This window comes from Scylla paramamosain, chromosome 4, assembly GCF_035594125.1.
Source record: "Scylla paramamosain isolate STU-SP2022 chromosome 4, ASM3559412v1, whole genome shotgun sequence".
In the NCBI taxonomy this organism is placed as follows: domain Eukaryota; kingdom Metazoa; phylum Arthropoda; class Malacostraca; order Decapoda; family Portunidae; genus Scylla; species Scylla paramamosain.
Window position 1 is genome coordinate 24,413,694 of NC_087154.1, and position 17,724 is coordinate 24,431,417.

Below are 17,724 nucleotides of genomic sequence, written 5' to 3' on the forward strand. Positions count from 1 at the left end.
GTTTGGAAAAAGTAAGAAAAGAATACAGTATCATTAACAGATGGATGGTGTGAAGTTACAGAAATCAAAAGAGGAAATTGATTTGGGAGTAACAGTTACTGAAAATTTGACTCAGGACAGACACTCGGATAAAATTACTGGAGAGATGATGAATTTGTTGAAAAGAATAAGAATGGCATTCTCATATTTGGATGAAGGAATGGTAAAAAAGTTGTTGATTTCCATGATAAGACCAAGATTGGAATATATGGCAGTGGTGTGGTCTCTCATACAAGGAGGAATATTATAAAATTGAAAGCGTACGAAGAGCAGTCACTAGGATGGTTCCGGAGTTGAGTAAGTCAACCTAAAAAGAGAGATTAAGAATGTTGGAAATTCTTACCCTTGAAAATAGGAGAGAGAAAGAGAGAGGGGATTTAATAAACATCTATAGAATGATAAATGGTATGGAAAATGTGAACAAAGAATGTTTTATGAATTTAGACACAGAGTACAAGGGGACATAGTAAGAAGTTGAAGAAAGTTAACTGTAGAAGAGACATCAAAAAGTATAACTTTTCTCACAGAAGTGTGAACAAATGGAATGAACTAAGTGAAAACATTGTCAATGCCACAACTGTCCATGCTTTTAAGACCAAACTGGATAGATATTGAGACAGATACTATGAGATTACTCCCCTCCCGTAAACCACAACTAGGTAAACACACACACACACACACACACACACACACACACACACACACACACACACACACACACACACACACTTAAGATGTGCAGAAGCTGAGAAAGGATATAGCTTAGAAGAAACTGAAGAAACAAAGAAATGAAAATCATAGAAAGCAGTATAAGGAGGCAAGGAATGAGTATGTTAGAATAAGAAGAGAGGAGGAAAAAACAATTTGAAAAGGATGTGGTAAAGAAACATGAAGAAGAGCTCAAGCTTTTTTACAGATATATCAATGGAAAGATGATGAGTAGAGAGACCATTGACAAGATAGTAAAGGGAGGAAGAATATATCAGACAGCGGGAGAGATGAGTGAAATTATGAATGAGAGTTTTAGGTTCGTGTTCAATGTGGATTCAGATTTTACAGAGCCAAATGAGGAAGTGTGGCAGGGGGGGTTACGGGAAGTCTTGGTGCAAAAACATGAAATTGGTAAATTGTTAGAGAAGATGGATGTCAGGAGAGCATTGTGGCCTGATAGAATGTCAGGTTGGACACTAAGGGAGTGTAGAGAACAAGTGGTTGAGCTAATTTGGGATGTGATTAATAGCTCACTGATAGAGGGAAGAGTACCATGGGAGTGAAAGAGAGCAAATATAGTGCCAATACACAAAGGAGGAAGGTGGAGTGAGCCAATAAATTATAGACTGGTGTTGCTAACTAGTATTGTGGGCAAGATCTGTGAAATAGTGATAAATGAAAAGTGGATGGAATATTTGGAATAGAACAAAGTTATAACAAATAGCCAATTTGGTTTCAGAAAAGGAAGGTCATGTGTGACAAACTTATTAAGTTTCTATAGAACAGTAATAGATGAAGTACAAAACTGAGACAGATGGGTAGATGCAGTGTACTTGGATATCAAAAAAGCTTTTGATAAAGTTCTGCATAAAAGACTATTGTGGGAGATGGAACATATAGGAGGGCTGAGAGGGACAATGCTAAAATGGATGAGGGACTACTTAAAGAATAGAGAAATGAGAACTATGATCAAGGACACCACACCTGTTCAAGCTGGAGTAATGTAACAAGCGGAGTACCACAGGGGTCAGTGTTAACACCCATTAAGTTCCAAATATATATCAGTGATATGCAGGAGGGTTTGACCAGCTATATTAATCTGTTTGCTAATGATGCAAAATCGTTAAGAGTAATAAAAAGCCATGTTAATTGTATGGAGTTGCAAAGAGATACTGACAAGATTTATGGGTGAAACAAGAAGTGGAAATTGAAATTCAATGTTAAGAAATGCCATGTGATGGAATTGGAAAAGAGTGAAACAAGACCTGCATGGGACTTTAAAATAAGGGAGGAAGTAATAATGAAAAGGAAGGAGAAAAAAAACCTAGGATTGGTTTTTCAAGATACCCTGACCCCAGAATGGCACATGGGTGAGAAATTTGGCTCGGCGTACAGGATGTTAACAAATATTAGGGTGGCATTTCATTACAAGGATAAGACTATGATGAAAAAATTATAGCCACCATGCTATGTCCCAGACTGGAATACGCAGCAGTGGTGTGGTCTCCGTATATGAAGAAAGACATAAGGAAGTTGGAAAGAATTCAGAGGGCAGCTACAAGGATGGCACCAGAGCTGAAAGACCTGACATACAAAGAGGGGTTGAAGGAAATGGGACTGCCAACTTTGCAAGTTATAAAAGAAAGAGATCTAATAATGATGTATAAAATAGTTAACCGCATTGAGAAGATAGACAAGCAGGATCTGGTGTTGCTGGAAGATGAAGCTGGACAGATGAGAGGATACTCAAAGATGATCAGGAAGAGTCAGTGTTTGAGGGACATCAAGAAGTACAGTTTTCCACCTAGAACTGTGGATATCTGGAATGGTCTAAATGAGGAGGTTGTTACAGCACCAAATGTGCATAAATTTAAAGAAATTCTGGATGAATATAGATATGGAGACAGGACACTACGAGCCCTGCTCGAACCCTGTATTATACAACTAGGTAAATACACACACACACACACACACACACACACACACACACACACACACACACACACACACACACACACACACACGCACACACACAAAGATAATAAGGAAAGTGACAAACCAAAGAAACTGTGCTGCCCTGCAACAAGATCTTGATAGGATAAATGAATGGGCTTGTAAATAGTAAATGTAATTTAATGCTAAGAAGTGTAGCTTGATGCAATTTGGAAAGAGAGGTAGAAGAATTAATGGGAATTATTCATATGAAAAAAAAAAAAAAAAAAAAAAAGGAAGAGAAGGACTTGGGAGTAATTATGATAGATAAGTTATCACCTGAGAAGCACATAAAGAAAATAACTGGAAAAGTTTAAAATCTGCTTAGAAATATAAGGACAGCCTTTACGTATCTAAATGAAGATATGATCAAGAAATTGATAACATCGATGATACAACGAAGATTGAAATATGCAGGGTTAGTGTGGTCAAGAAGATTGAAGAAAAAAATCAGAAAACGGCAACAAAAATACCAGCAAAACTGAGTTATCTCCCGTATGAGGAAAGACTAAAACAATTAGGGCTAACAACATTGGAAGAAAGGTTGAGAAGAGACCTAAAAGCAATATACTGAATCCAAGAGGGAATGGAGTGCAGGTGATAGAATAGGACATAGTAAGAAACTGAAAAAGAGCACAAACAGAAAATCAAGAAATATAGCTTTCCACATAAATGTATCACAGATTGGAATGAACTCAATGAAGAGATTGTGTGTGAATAAACAATTCATGAATTTAAAGCAAAGTTAAATGCTGAGAAATATAGAGACAGGACAGCACGAGCCTAAGCATGACTCTTTTCCTGTATCTCACAACTAGGTAAATACAATTAGGTAAACACACACACATAAACATGCAGTTCCATTACAGTCAGGCAACAACATTGCTCCTGAAACACCACCACCTGACATGACCATAATGATTGGTGGACATGGGAGAAGAGAAAATTAAGAAAACCAAGGAAGAAAAGGACTTGGGAATTACAATAAGTCATAATTTATCACCAGAAAAACATGTAAACAAAATAGTTGGGGAAACCTATGAGTTACTAAGAAAGATGAAAGGGGTATTTGCTTACATGGATGAAGAGATGATTAAAAAGTTGATGGAATATGTGATCCGACCAAAACTGGAATATGCCACAATTGTTTGGTCACCCCATCATAAAAATGAAATAAGGAAAATAGAAATAATCCAAAGAGTTGCACCCAAATTGGTACCAAGTTTGAGAGATTTAACCTATGAAGAAAGATTAAAGCGATTGAAGCTTCCATCATTAAAAGAGAGAAGAGAAAGAGGGCACTTGACTGCTATATACAGAGCTTTAAAGGCTAAGGATCAAGTTGACAAAGAAGACTTATTTGTGTAGGACTCAAGAGATACAAGAGGACATGGAGTGAAATTGAGGAAAACAGCAAGCAGAAGAGATGTCAAGAAATATGGTTTTCCAAATAGAAGCATAAAAATATAGAACATCTTTGATGAAACAGTGGTACAAGCAACAAATATTCATGAATTTAAAGTTAAGCTGGATGCTTATAGATGTGGAGACAGGACAGCACGAGCATAACTCTTTTCCTGTAAAACGCAACTAGGTAAATACAACTAGGTAAATGCACACACACACACACACACACACACACAGGGACTTTGGAACATCAAACAAATGTATGGTATACAAATAGGTGAAAGACTCATACACAAGCTCTAAAACAATACAGTAGTACATCTGAAGCACACACAACAATAATAAAGTCAGAAAAAAATTCATAGAAGTGTAAATAAGATGATCAAACCAAAAACAGTACATAAATATAGACAACCATAGCAATGGATGGAAACAAGACATGATAGCAATAATAATAATAATGCAAACAACATGACAACAAGCTCATTTTGTAACAAAAACTTAAAATGAGAAAAATACTCACCTGAGCCACAAATTTGGGCAGATTAACATCTCTGATGGCTCTCAGAACAACCTGGGCTTCTGGTACATCAGGCATGAGGAGCCGTAGATTGCTGGCTGCCTGCAGAACAGCTTTCACTGCTCTCATGCCATAATCATAGTGGTGTTGTGTGGAAAGTTGCTCTGAGCACAGCCGGTATGTATCAATGATTTTTCTTGCCAAACTGTAATAATTGATTTAACACTACTCAATAAACAACATCAAGCAAAGTGACTCTATTAAATAAAAACTGTGGAAGTCACTAAGATCATAAACAGTAAAGTGAGCCACCAATGGGAGAAGCCAAGAATTGAAATCAGATCCAGTGGAATTATGAAACATCTATCATCCTTGGCGGCCACTTGTAAAACACGGCACAACAATAGACATCCCTGACAGCATTCCACCTTTGCATTTAGATTATATACAAATCACTTTTACCTACAATTGAGTTTTCTAAACACTCTCTTAATTCTCAGTTCATATTTCTAGTTACTATAGAGAAAGGTCCTATTAACCTGTCAGCTTCGATGAAACCCATAGAAAAGAGAACAATCTTGGCAATCATCACATAATCTGGCACCATCATGGCTACTGAACGAAAGAGCACTTTCAAGCTGTCTGGTAACTCTCTTCTGCCAGCATATCTGAGGAAAATACATCAATGAGGACATTACAAATAATTTGTGAAATATAGACTAAAGGAGAAAAGGAGAACATCACAAAAGGGATGGATGTTAAGTGTGAAAAGTATTTGATACAAAAGGGATATCTTTGGAGCAAGGAAGAATGGCTGTGCATAGCAAGGTCAAGGGAAGATTAGCGGTGAATGTATAAATGTGACACCTACCTATGTGGAGAGAGAGAGAGAGAGAGAGAGAGAGAGAGAGAGAGAGAGAGAGAGAGAGAGAGAGAGAGAGAGAGAGAGAGAGAGAGAGAGAGAGAGAGAGAGAGAGAAAAAACACACATTTTCATATTACAGTAAAATCCCTCTTATCCGGCATCAACGGGACTGCCGACATGCCGGATACTTGAATAGAAGTGAAATTATGTCCACAATCACCACCCTACACTCACGCATCTTACCATAACAAAGATCAGCTGATCTTAATCAGCAGCTGATCTGATCAGCTGCTTAAGTGTAAGCACAACACGCTTCCTCTTTTCTACAACTTTAGGCATGATGAAGGCGTCAGGCAATAAACAGTGCACACGCGGGACTGAGTCACTGAGCAAACACAGTGCAGTGGGCCGTGGGTGGCGCGAAGCAGTGCGCTCTGGTGGTGAGGGGACAAAGTATGCCTCGCGTGGGAATTTTAATCGATTTTATGAGTACACATTGATTTTTTATTGATTTTAAGGCTCGGGGAAAAATGTGCCAGATACTTGAAGCTGCCGGATACTCGAATGCCGGATGAGAGGGATTTTACTGTACTTGGCCATCTTAGCCCCTGGGCCTGTAACAACAGAGGATGGATCCTCACTAATCATTCTTGAATGTAAGTCAGGTGCACATGCATATCTGTCTCTCATCATAAGGATTCTTTTCCATCATAATAGACATACTCACTTGCCCACATTTGATAAGGCAAAGAAATGATAGTGAGTTTAATTGTTGATAGCATTTCCTTTAGTTATGTACTAAGATCATACAACAAGAAATCCTTATATCACTGAATTTAAACTGAATTCGTGATCTTGTAAAATGTTTTTCCTAAAACCTGCAGGCTTAAAGTAAAGAAGGTATAATCTAATTAAATCAAAATTCCCTCAAAATACTAATAAGAGTTCAATTAGAGCTTCTAATACGTTTCACAATTTCACATCCAGGTAGGGTAGGCGACAACACAGTCATTATAACGTACAACTGCTATGACACACTGAAATTTTAATAATGATTTCATCGGAATAACAAACCAAAATTGGCATAACAAATTCACCACTTGTGTGCACACTAGAATTTTAATAAAGATTTAACCAAAACCAGCAAGATGAACTTGCTGGCACTAAAATTTTAATAAAAATTTAATCAGAATAACAAATTAAACCTCACAAGACTCATTCATCAGCTGCGTGAGCCGATGCTCACCTATCTGCTGCCCATCCCTTCCTCCCTTTTCTCATTTCCTCTCCCTTCTTTCATCTCGTCTCAAAACCTCCCTCCTTGTCACCTCCCCTACCTCCTTATCTGTCAGAGATATGGGACAAGGGAATGAAATCTCTCTCTCTCTCTCTCTCTCTCTCTCTCTCTCTCTCTCTCTCATTCATTTTGTGTCATTTTTGCTTCATCATTTTTCACTCTTCTCACTCTCATATACATAATTCCATTTTCATTCTCAGTGTCTCATTCTATTTAGCAATCCTTAAGATTGTTCTTACTTTCACACAGAGAGAGAGAGAGAGAGAGAGAGAGAGAGAGAGAGAGAGAGAGAGAGAGAGAGAGAGAGAGAGAGAGAGAGAGAGAGAGAGAGAGAGAGAGAGAGAGAGAGAGACTGACTTTGGCAGGATTTACTGTATGTCTATGCATGATGTAACTAATACTTATCAAAGCAGTGTGAAATTTGTGGTGAGAATATGCAAAACTCAAGCTGGTAAGAATTTAGGACTAGGCGTGAAATTGGGGAGGATACTGTATATATTTGTTGTGTTACTTCAAATTTAGTAGTGCAAATGTGCTCATTTTGATGTTTTTTTAATTGTGGATTTTTTTTTAATAATATTTTCATGTTCCCTAGAACCAATTAATTTCTTTCCATAGTTTCCTCAGTGACCATAATGCACAATTGCCATAACGAACACTACATTGGAATGAATGAAGTTCGTTGTCGCATACCCTACTGTATTATCTTTTATCAGGAATTCTAAAAATTGGAATACTACAAAATCCAGAAATCAGTCCCTGGCAATCAAAGAGGCTTCTTTTTATACAATAGACTTTATTGGTCTGCATATTTTCCTCTTTGGTTTTTGAACACTTGCACCATTCCTACTACCACACCTATCTTTTTATTTGCATATTTGTCACTGTTTGTGTGGCACCATGCTGCCCACACTATTGCCTACCACCAAGATGTGGCCAGTCTGCCCAGAGTTGACAGGTCCATGGTTTATCCACCCAACTGGGGTGTTTCTGGTGAGAGTTGACAGGGAAAAAGCCATAGTTGCAGGTTGGCAGTTTTTGGGCTGTTTTTACATAGTGGCAGGTTGGCAGTTTTTGGGCTGGTTTTATATAGTGGTAGGATGGTAGTTTTTTGGGCTGTTTTTGCATACAAAGTCATGGCATACTGAGATGATTAGCTTCAGATTTTTAAAACACTTGATACATTAGCACCATCATGATAATACTCAAGAAGGATTGTCATACATGCTAGGCTGTGTGTGTGTGTGTGTGTGTGTGTGTGTGTGTGTGTGTGTGTGTGTGTGTGTGTGTGTTTATGTGTGAGGGGCAGTGCTTGGCTAATGTCTACCTGCATCATGACTATCCACTAGCAGTTCTTATTTAATGTTCTGTGTAAATCATTTAGTAAATGTGTGTTAATATTATTATATTCTGGTTTTTAATATTCCTTTATTTGTGGTACAAAAAGAATAAGTGCTAGTATAGATGCTGTTGAAAAGGCTATGCCTCCCCAATGTTTATTAGTGAATAACAACACATATTTTTGTGTGCAAGAAAATGTTTGTATAGATTAAATTATGAATGAAATTTGCAGTAACTTCCAAATTACAATACAGAGAGCTAATGATGAAGCAAGTACAAATAATGAATACCACGAATACTCATGCATATTGCTAAGGAGAAAATAAGTAAATCAGCTGTAAATACTGTGTACAGAGGAAGATATGTTCCAAAATTTGGAAAATTCTAGAAATTGGAAAGTGTCGGGTCCCAAAAGTTCTGGATAAAAGATCATATACCTGTATTCTTAAACTGGTTTTAAATTTATATGGTTCATAAAGTAGGAAAACACTTTAGATGAATATCTTACCCAGGATTCATGGTGATAAATATGGTACAGCTAGGATTAAGAACCAAGTCTACACCCTCAAAGATGAAGCGCTGGGCCTTGCGGGCTACTGCTGCCTGAATGGTCTGTATTTGTTGTCCCACCACAGACAGTACTGACAACTGGATGCGGTTGAATTCATCAAAGCAGGCCCAAGCTCCACTTTGTGCCAATCCCTATAACAAAACATTAAAGTCTGTTGACTTTTAGACCAAATAAATTATAAATTTTAATGCTGTACAGTGATTCCTGCCTAGAATATTTCTCCATATATATTCTAAGAAATCTTACATGATGAACAATAGTATTACAATAAATATAATAGGGCAAATACTGATATCACTGAACTAACCTTGAAAAACTTGGCCATAGCCTTGTAATCTAAGCCATCAGAGCAATTAAAGATGATGCACTGTTTTGCCACAGCTTTGGCCAGATCTTTACAGGTCTCAGTCTTTCCGGTCCCTGCTGGACCCTCAGGGGCTCCCCCTAAGTGTAACTTTAGAGCACCCATTAGTGTCCTGTGGGAAGTGGACTATGAAAGTTTTTTTTTTTTTAATTATAAAAGAGCACTTAGTTTATCTAACTCTAAAAAGAGTCACTCCACTTTTCTCCTATTCTAAAAATAATAATCTTGTTCATCTTTGTCTTTATTTCAGAGTTCTGTCATAGTCCGTCATTGTGAGGCATAAGTATGTAGCTAACTCACTGTCAGGAATATGCTGGGAGTTCCATTAAGCTAGGAAATACTGATATCAATTACAAATCAAAATGTGGATAAGTCTAATTATGGTTTCTTAAAATAATGCTTAAATGTATAATGGCATTATACATTTGGCAATCAATTAGTGGCAAAACAATTTAGATGATCACCCACCCTGTGTTTTAGTGCATCAAAGAGCTCCAAGACAGAGTAGTACTATATTTGAAAAATTTGCCTACACCATGGTGTGAGTCTGAGCATCCAGGTCCTCAGGAATAAACTATCATTGACCATTCAGACCTTCAGGATTAAGTCTGCTATAAGCCCAAGAATAAGACATATTAACAGCTTATCTCCCCCCCTACCTCTACTTTAGCTTTAATTTTCTCATTATTATTATTACTTTAGCTTTAATTTTCTCACTATCAAAATTCCTCACATCTCTGTCTCATTCCTCTTTCTCCACCTCTGCACATAGTTCTTTAAATAACAGCTCTTCCACACCTCAATTTAATTTCTAAGGATCAGTTCTGCAGTCTTTTTGTAAGCCTGCAAACCAAAATGCTCCCCCCCTCCAACATGAACAAATAGGATGTACCAGTTCCACAGTCATATATTTTCATTTAGGCATTCCCAACCTCACTGGATTGCTTACCAAAGTTTTGGGGCTCCCAGCCAAGGTTAGCAAAAATGTATCACTCAAAACATCAATGTCATAAGTCTGAGTGTTGAAAAACGTAAACAAACTGCACAGAGCAAAAAAGAGAAATCTGCGTCTGTGATTCATGAGCAAAAGCAAAGGCTCATGAATCTGATCACTAGTCACAGAATAGTGCTGGTAATAGTGGCTACCATGCCTTCATTGGCCAGAAAAAGGCAGAGAGGATTGCTGCCAGGTGTAATGCTGCTTAGCACCCATCTGAAGCCAAGACACTACACCAGCTGAAGAGAACCTAAGATTACCTCAAAAACAAATATTTCATTATTTGAAACATATAATATAAAAACATTTACAGTAATACATTTTAACTCAGAACAAGTGTTTCTTTGATCCTATAATAACTTAGCTCCACAGAAAGTACAAAATACATTTTGTATTATTAGCTGTGAGAGGACATTTGTCTGTAAATCGTAATATAAAGGTGGAAGTTTTGAAAACTAGATCTATGGCCAATTTAACCAGTTACAACAGAGGTAATTTTCTTCACTCCTTTCCCAAATCATTTTTTTTTCTGTTGTATACCTCTCACCTAACTCCTCTGATTATAAGAAAGACTAATTAACTTCCAAATTGGAGCACATTCTGATTCTAATCCCTTTTGCAGAGATCTCCATTCTTGGAGACTTCAATGTTCATCACCAGCTTTCACTGACCATCCTGGTGAACTAACCTCTAACTTTGCCATTCTCAACGATCTAGAGCAACTGATGTAAGACCCTACTTGCATTCCTGACCATCTTGAAGATATGTCCAACATTCTTGACCTTTTCCTAACTTCAAATCCTTATGCTTATGCTGTCACCCTATTTTCTCCACTGGGCTCCTCTAATCACGATCTCATATCTGTATCTTGTCCTATCACTCCAATCACTCCTCAGGATTCCTCGAATCGGAGGTGCCTCTGGCATTTTGCCTCTGCTAATTGTGGGAACCTGAGGTGGTGTTATGCTGATTTTCCTTGGAATGATTAATATTTCTGAGACCAGTCTCTGTGTGCTGAGCACACAACAGGTGATAGTGACTGGCATGAAGACAAACATTCCTCACTCTTTCTCTTGACCTAAACCTTCCAAACCTTGATTTAACACAGCCTGTTCTCATGCTATACATAATAGAGAGGTGGCCCACAAAAGGAACTTGAGCTTTCCATCATCTGAATCTCATGCATTTTATATTTCTGCCCAGAATCATGCTAAGTCTGTTCTCCAACTAGTCAAAAGCTCCTTCATTAATAGGAAGTGTCAAAATCTTTCAAGATCTAACTCCCCACATGACTTCTGGCACCTAGCCAAAAAATTTTCCAGTAACTTTGCTTCTTCAACTTTCTCTCCTTTATTTCAACCAGATGGCACCACTCCCATTTCATTTATTTCTAAGGCTGAACTCTTCACTCAAACCTTTGCTAAAAACTCTATCTTGGATGATTCTAGGCTTGCTCCTTTCTCCTCTACCTTCTGATTGCTTCATCCTACATATTAAGATCCTTCACAGTGAAGTTTTCCGTGCCTTCACTTACCTATACCCTTGGAAGGCTTATGGACCTGATGAGGTCCCTTTTATTGTTTTCCAAAACTGTGCCTCCATGCTTTCACTTGCCTAGTCAAACTTTTTCAACTCTGTCTATCAACATTTCTCTTTCCTTCTTGCTGGAAGTTTGCCTACATTCAGCCTGTTACTAAAAAGGATGACTAAAGGTCACGTAATTCCTCAAACTACTGTCCTATTGCTTTAATTTCCTGCCTACTTAAAGTTTTTTAATCGTAATCCCTCAAACTACTGTCCTATTACTTTAATTTCCTGCCCACCTAAAGTTTTTTAATCTATCTTCAACAGGAAGATTCTTAAATATCTATCACTTCACCACCTTCTATCTGATTGCCAGTATGGATTCCGTCAAGGCCACTATAATGGTCATCTTCTGGCTTTCCTTCCTGGTTCATCCTCTTTTAGGGATTTTGGTGAAACTTTTACTGTTGCCTTAGACATACGAAAAGATTTAGATAGGATCTGGCAGAGAGCTTTAATTTCCAAACTACCCTCCTAGAACTTCTATCCTTCTCTCTTAACTTCATCTCAACATCTCAAGTTTCCTTTCTGACCATCCTATTGCTGCTATGGTAGATGGTCACTGTTCCTCTCCTAACTCTATCAACAGTGGTATTCCTCAGGATTCTGTCCTGTCACTCAATCTCTCCCTATTATTCATCAATGATCTTGTAAACCAGGTTTCTTGTCCTATCCACTCCTATGCTGATGATACCACCCTGCACTTTCCCACATCTTCTCGTAGATGTCCAACCCTTCAGGAAATAAACAGTTCACAAAGGGAAGCCACAGAGTGCTTAACTTCTGATCTCTCTAAAATTTCTGACTGGGGCAGAGCAAACTTAGTATTGTTCAGTGCCTCAAAAAACTCAATTCCTCCATCAATCAATTTGACACAACCTTCCAGACAACTATCCCCTCTTCTTCAATGACACTCAACTGTCCCCCTCCTCTACACTGAACATCCTCGGTCTGTCCTTTACTTATAATTTAAACTGGAAACTTCACATCTCATCTCTAGCTAAAACAACTTTTATGAAGTTAGGCATTCTGAGTCATCTCTGCCAGTTTTTTTCACCCCCCCCTCCCTCAGCTGCTAACTCCATATATGGAGTGTGCTTCACATGTATGGGGTTCCACTCACACCACTCTTTTAGAAAGGGTGGAATCAAAAGCTTTTCATCTTATCAATTACCCTCCTCTAACTGACTGTTTTCAGCCTCTTTCTCATCACTGCAATATTGCATCTCTTGCTATCTTCTACTGTTATTTTCAAGCCAACTGCTCCTCTGATCTTGCTAACTGCATGCCAACCCTCCTCCCACAGCCTCACTGTGCAAGACTTTCTTCTTTTTGTCATCCCTATTCTGTCCACCTCTTTACTGTAAGAATTAACCAGTATTCTCAATCATTCCTCCCTTTCTCTGGTAAACACTAGAACATCCTTCTGCTTCTGTATTTCCTTTCCTAAGACTTGAGCTCTTTGAAAAGGGAGGCTTGAAGACACTTTTTCTGCATTTTTTTACTACCACTTTTGACTCTGTTTGGGGACAAGCACCTCAGTGGGCCTTTTTCTTACTGCATTTTTTTTTGTCCTTGGCCAGTGCCCCTCCTACATAAAAGAGCCTCCACACAAACTTTTCATTATCTGTAAAAATCTTTATTGATGTAGGAGATAAATATTATAACCTCACCTTCTTTGGAGAACTAAGGAGAAAAGAATATAGTGTATGAGAGAGAGGATGCTTAGGAATCTTATTTAAAAGATAACAATGCTACAAATAAAAAAAAAACAATGAATTAATGGAGGTGAAGTATGCTAAGGGCTTGCAGGCCCTAGGTCACCTGATTAGCCTCCCCTGAAACACAAGTGAAAAAAAAGAAAAAGAAAAAAAAAAAGGTAGTTCAGATCTGCAAGCATGATGGTCCCCCAAAATAATGCAAATAATTGTACAGATGCTGAATAATGACTGACCTTATGCCTTTGGCAGAAATGAAAATAAGGTAAACCAAATACATAATAGGAAAAACCTTAGCCTTAAAGCTGTGTTACACTGTCAACAGATTTTTTAAGACTGGCAGGTGAATATGAAAAAAATATTCACTAGCAAGTAGTAAATTAGACAGTCTATTGTTTAAGATAAAAAGTATTTCTAATATAACATTTATTTAACGGTACAGAGAGTTGCTTCAGGGCATCAGTCATCTCTTACAAATTTCTTGGCTTTTCTGTCTGTTTGTACAGAGAGTTGCTTCAGGGCATCAGTCATCTCTTACAAATTCCTTGGCTTTTCTGTCTGTTTTTTTGTAAAATCTAATTTCTTTCTCTGTTTCAATGTTTTAAAGATGCAATACTTATCAGCTAATGTGCTTCAAATGGCAGGAGGCAAATACTAAGTTGCTGCAATATTTATCATAATGGGAACATGCTAGAGAACCATTTTGTATGGTTGGGTTGATTAGCAGTGGTTCAGTCTCAAGGCAACTTTCCTTTGACCAGGAATCTCTAAGTCTCTAGAATGTCCTCAACTAGCTAAGTATAGGTTTGGTTAGGTTAGACTAGGTTTAGTTCGTCTAGCTTGGGCTGTCTCCAGAGTTAGCTAGTTTCTCACTCATGAATTTCAGAACGCAATGGATATTTGTGCTTTTCATATAAGTGTAATATTAATTTCTACTTGAGGATCACTGGTTTTCTCTCTGCAGGGGGAGGGTTATATCAGTTAAGCTAATGCCATTAGCATGGCAGTTATGCAAGTGAATGTGGAATCATCTGGTGGTACAAGACAGTTAAAAGACTATTTACCATTTAGGAGAGTGAATTTTGCAGTCATGTAAATATTGAACACAAATAGAATTTGTTTTCAAAACCTATGCCAATTGTTTTTTGTGTTATGTATGAAACTAATGAAAAACAGCAGGCATTACAGAGAGAGAATATCAATGACCTTCCCAGCAGAAATTATGATTGCAAATGTATGAAAAACACTAATGTATTCTGAAATTCATGAACAAGAAATTGATAAAAATCTAGGGACTGCCTAACTTAGCCTAACTAAAGCTCCTTTTTTGTATATATATACAGTAGAACATTGGTTCACAAATGCCCCACATCACAAACAAACTGGTTCACGAACTAGTTTTTGAGAAAAAATTTTGGCTTGGTTCACGAATTATGCTATGGGGTATGAACACACATTACCCACAATCCATGGACCCTAGAGTGTAGTTGTGCATTGGTGCACTTGGTATAAACATTGTTTGAGAGAGTGCTATATTCAAAAATATTAATTTTCCTTTTTTCTCTTTTTAGTGTTATTTTGACACTATTATGCCACCTAAGAAGAAAGTGTTGGATGTACCCACCAGCTCAGTCTTTCAGCCCAGAGTCTGGAATAGTCTTTCAATTATCATAAATTACAGTACAACACCAGTAATGAACACATATAGGGGAGGGTGGATTGCTAAAGATAAAAATTTGCTGTATCAGAGAGAGAGAGAGAGAGAGAGAGAGAGAGAGAGAGAGAGAGAGAGAGAGAGAGAGAGAGAGAGAGAGAGAGAGAGAGAGAGAGAGAGAGAGAGAGAGAGAGAGAGAGAGAGAGAGAGAGAGAGAGAGAGAGAGAGAGAGAGAGAGAGAGAGAGAGAGAGAGAGAGAGAGAGAGAGAGAGAGAGAGAGAGAGAGAGAGAGAGAGAGAGAGAGAGAGAGAGAGAGAGAGAGAGAGAGAGAGAGAGAGAGAGAGAGAGAGAGAGAGAGAGAGAGAGAGAGAGAGAGAGAGAGAGAGAGAGAGAGAGAGAGAGAGAGAGAGAGAGAGAGAGAGAGAGAGAGAGAGAGAGAGAGAGAGAGAGAGAGAGAGAGAGAGAGAGAGAGAGAGAGAGAGAGAGAGAGAGAGAGAGAGAGAGAGAGAGAGAGAGAGAGAGAGAGAGAGAGAGAGAGAGAGAGAGAGAGAGAGAGAGAGAGAGAGAGAGAGAGAGAGAGAGAGAGAGAGAGAGAGAGAGAGAGAGAGAGAGAGAGAGAGAGAGAGAGAGAGAGAGAGAGAGAGAGAGAGAGAGAGAGAGAGAGGTTATGCTACAGCGGCACAAGTGTTCCCACGTCATGATTCTGGGGGATCTAAACTTCCACCTGGAGCAGGATGCCTTTAACAGCCTCCTGATGGTGCAGGGTCTGACGAACCATGTGTCCTTCCCTACACATGAGAGGGGAGGGTCGCTGGACCCTGTGCTAACAGATCTCCCTGACTCCAGCATCGTCTGCCATCAACTGGGGATGGTGGGCACCTCCGACCACCATGCCGTGCTGGCACGAGTCAAGCTGGATATAGCGAGGGAGGCCGCCGCCCCGCGCACTATCTGGCTGTGGGAGCAGGCTGACTGGGCATCCCTGAGACACGACATCGTTCGCTTGGACTGGGACGCCCTACTGACAGGCAACGCGGAGGAAAAGGCCCGTGCCCTCACCACCAAGCTCCTTGCCCTCCAGCAGCAACACGTCCCCAGCAGAAGGTACCTCGTTAGGCCTAATGACCCTGCTTGGTTTGGTTACCGATGCCGAGCGGCCGCTGAGGCTAAACACGAAGCCTGGGTGAGGTACAAACATCGTCCAACACACTACAACTGGGCCCAACACCGTGTGGCGTGTAGACGGGTGACAGCTACCTGCAGGTGGGCGAGACGGCAGCAGCGAGAGGACCTGAGGCAAAAGCTCTGTGGCTCAGGGGTTGGCCACAAGACCTGGTGGAGGCTTGTCAAGGAGCAGCAAGGAACAGGCCGCCGCGACACTGTTCCTCCACTAACAAGGCCGGACGGGACAACAGCCACCAGCAGTGAGGACAAGGCTTCTCTACTCGCTGATTTTTTCGCAGAGAAGATGTCAGTCACTGATTCGGGTAGACGTCCACCTCACCTCCCTCAGGAAACAGACCACACCGTTGCCGATGTTCAGGTGACACGTGAACAGGTGGAGCGGCTGATGAGGGAAGTAGAGGAGAACAAAGCCACCGGCCCGGACGACATCAGCCCGCGGCTCCTCAAACGCTGCGCCAGTGAGCTGTCAGGTCCTCTCACCAGCGTCTTCAGGGCCTGCCTGATGGAGCACAGGTGGCCCTCTATATGGAAGGAGGTGCGAGTGGTACCAGCCCACAAGAAGAACTCAAAGTCTGAGGCCAGCAACTACAGACCCATCTCGCTGCTCTCCGTGGTGGGCAAGTTGCTGGAGCAGGTGGTGGCAGGTGTCATCTGTCATCACCTGAGTGAGCACCGCCTCCTCTCAGACAGACAGTTCGGCTTCCGGCCTGGCCGCTCAACAGCGGACCTCCTCACCCTCCTCTCCCAAGGCTGGCAGGATGCCCTGGACAAAGGTCTGGATACTCTTGTGGTGGCCCTGGATATTGCTGGGGCCTTTGATAGGGTCTGGCACGCGGGGCTTGTAAAAAAGCTTTGCGCCAAGGGTATCCAGGGCAACCTCCTTGCATTGCTCGAGGACTACCTCCAGGGGAGAACCCTCCGGGTAGTCATCAATGGACAGGCATCCCAGCTGTTACTTATACAGGCCTCAGTTCCACAGGGTTCAGTGTTGGGCCCGATCCTGTGGAACATATACATCGATGACCTCCTGCGGCAAATCCCGACTCTGCTTGCATATGCCGACGACTGCAATCTCTCCCGCTCCTACTGCCGCTCCGACAGTCAGCGAGCCGTTAGAGAGCTAAATAGGCAGCTCAGGCTGGTGATGGAGTGGGGAGAGGCGTGGCAAGTCAGCTTCGCTCCAGAAAAGACGCAGGCCATGGTCATCTCACGGTCCCCAGCTGCCTCCCCAGCCGTCTCAGGCTGTCTGATTTTTGGAGGCCAGACACTTCCCCTCCAGGAACACGTCAAGTTGGTGGGAGTGACAGTGGACTGTGGCCTGCGCTTTGACCGCCATGTTGCTGCTGTTGCCCACCAGGTCTCCCAGCGAGTCTCTGCACTGCGTCGGATGTCAGGAAACCTCAACTCCCGGGGCATCCTCACACTGTACAAGGCTCAGATACGGCCTTGTATGGAGTACAGTGCCTTGTCCTGGATGTCG

General features: G+C 40.5%; 1 protein-coding gene across 4 annotated transcripts in view; it reads right to left on the reverse strand.

The window, feature by feature from the left end:
- LOC135099898 (dynein axonemal heavy chain 3-like) overlaps nt 1-17,724 on the reverse strand; it is a 430,253-nt gene that overhangs the window by 237,077 nt on the left and 175,452 nt on the right. For 3 of the 4 annotated variants that reach the window (XM_064002565.1, XM_064002567.1, XM_064002566.1), the window contains exons 30-33: nt 9,050-9,218; nt 8,680-8,873; nt 5,209-5,337; nt 4,673-4,874 (exon numbers count right to left, since the gene is read on the reverse strand). In XM_064002565.1, the coding sequence (XP_063858635.1) occupies nt 4,673-4,874; nt 5,209-5,337; nt 8,680-8,873; nt 9,050-9,218 (694 nt within the window). The remainder of the gene's footprint in view (nt 1-4,672; nt 4,875-5,208; nt 5,338-8,679; nt 8,874-9,049; nt 9,219-17,724) is intronic. The other variant, XM_064002569.1, reaches the window with a different exon arrangement.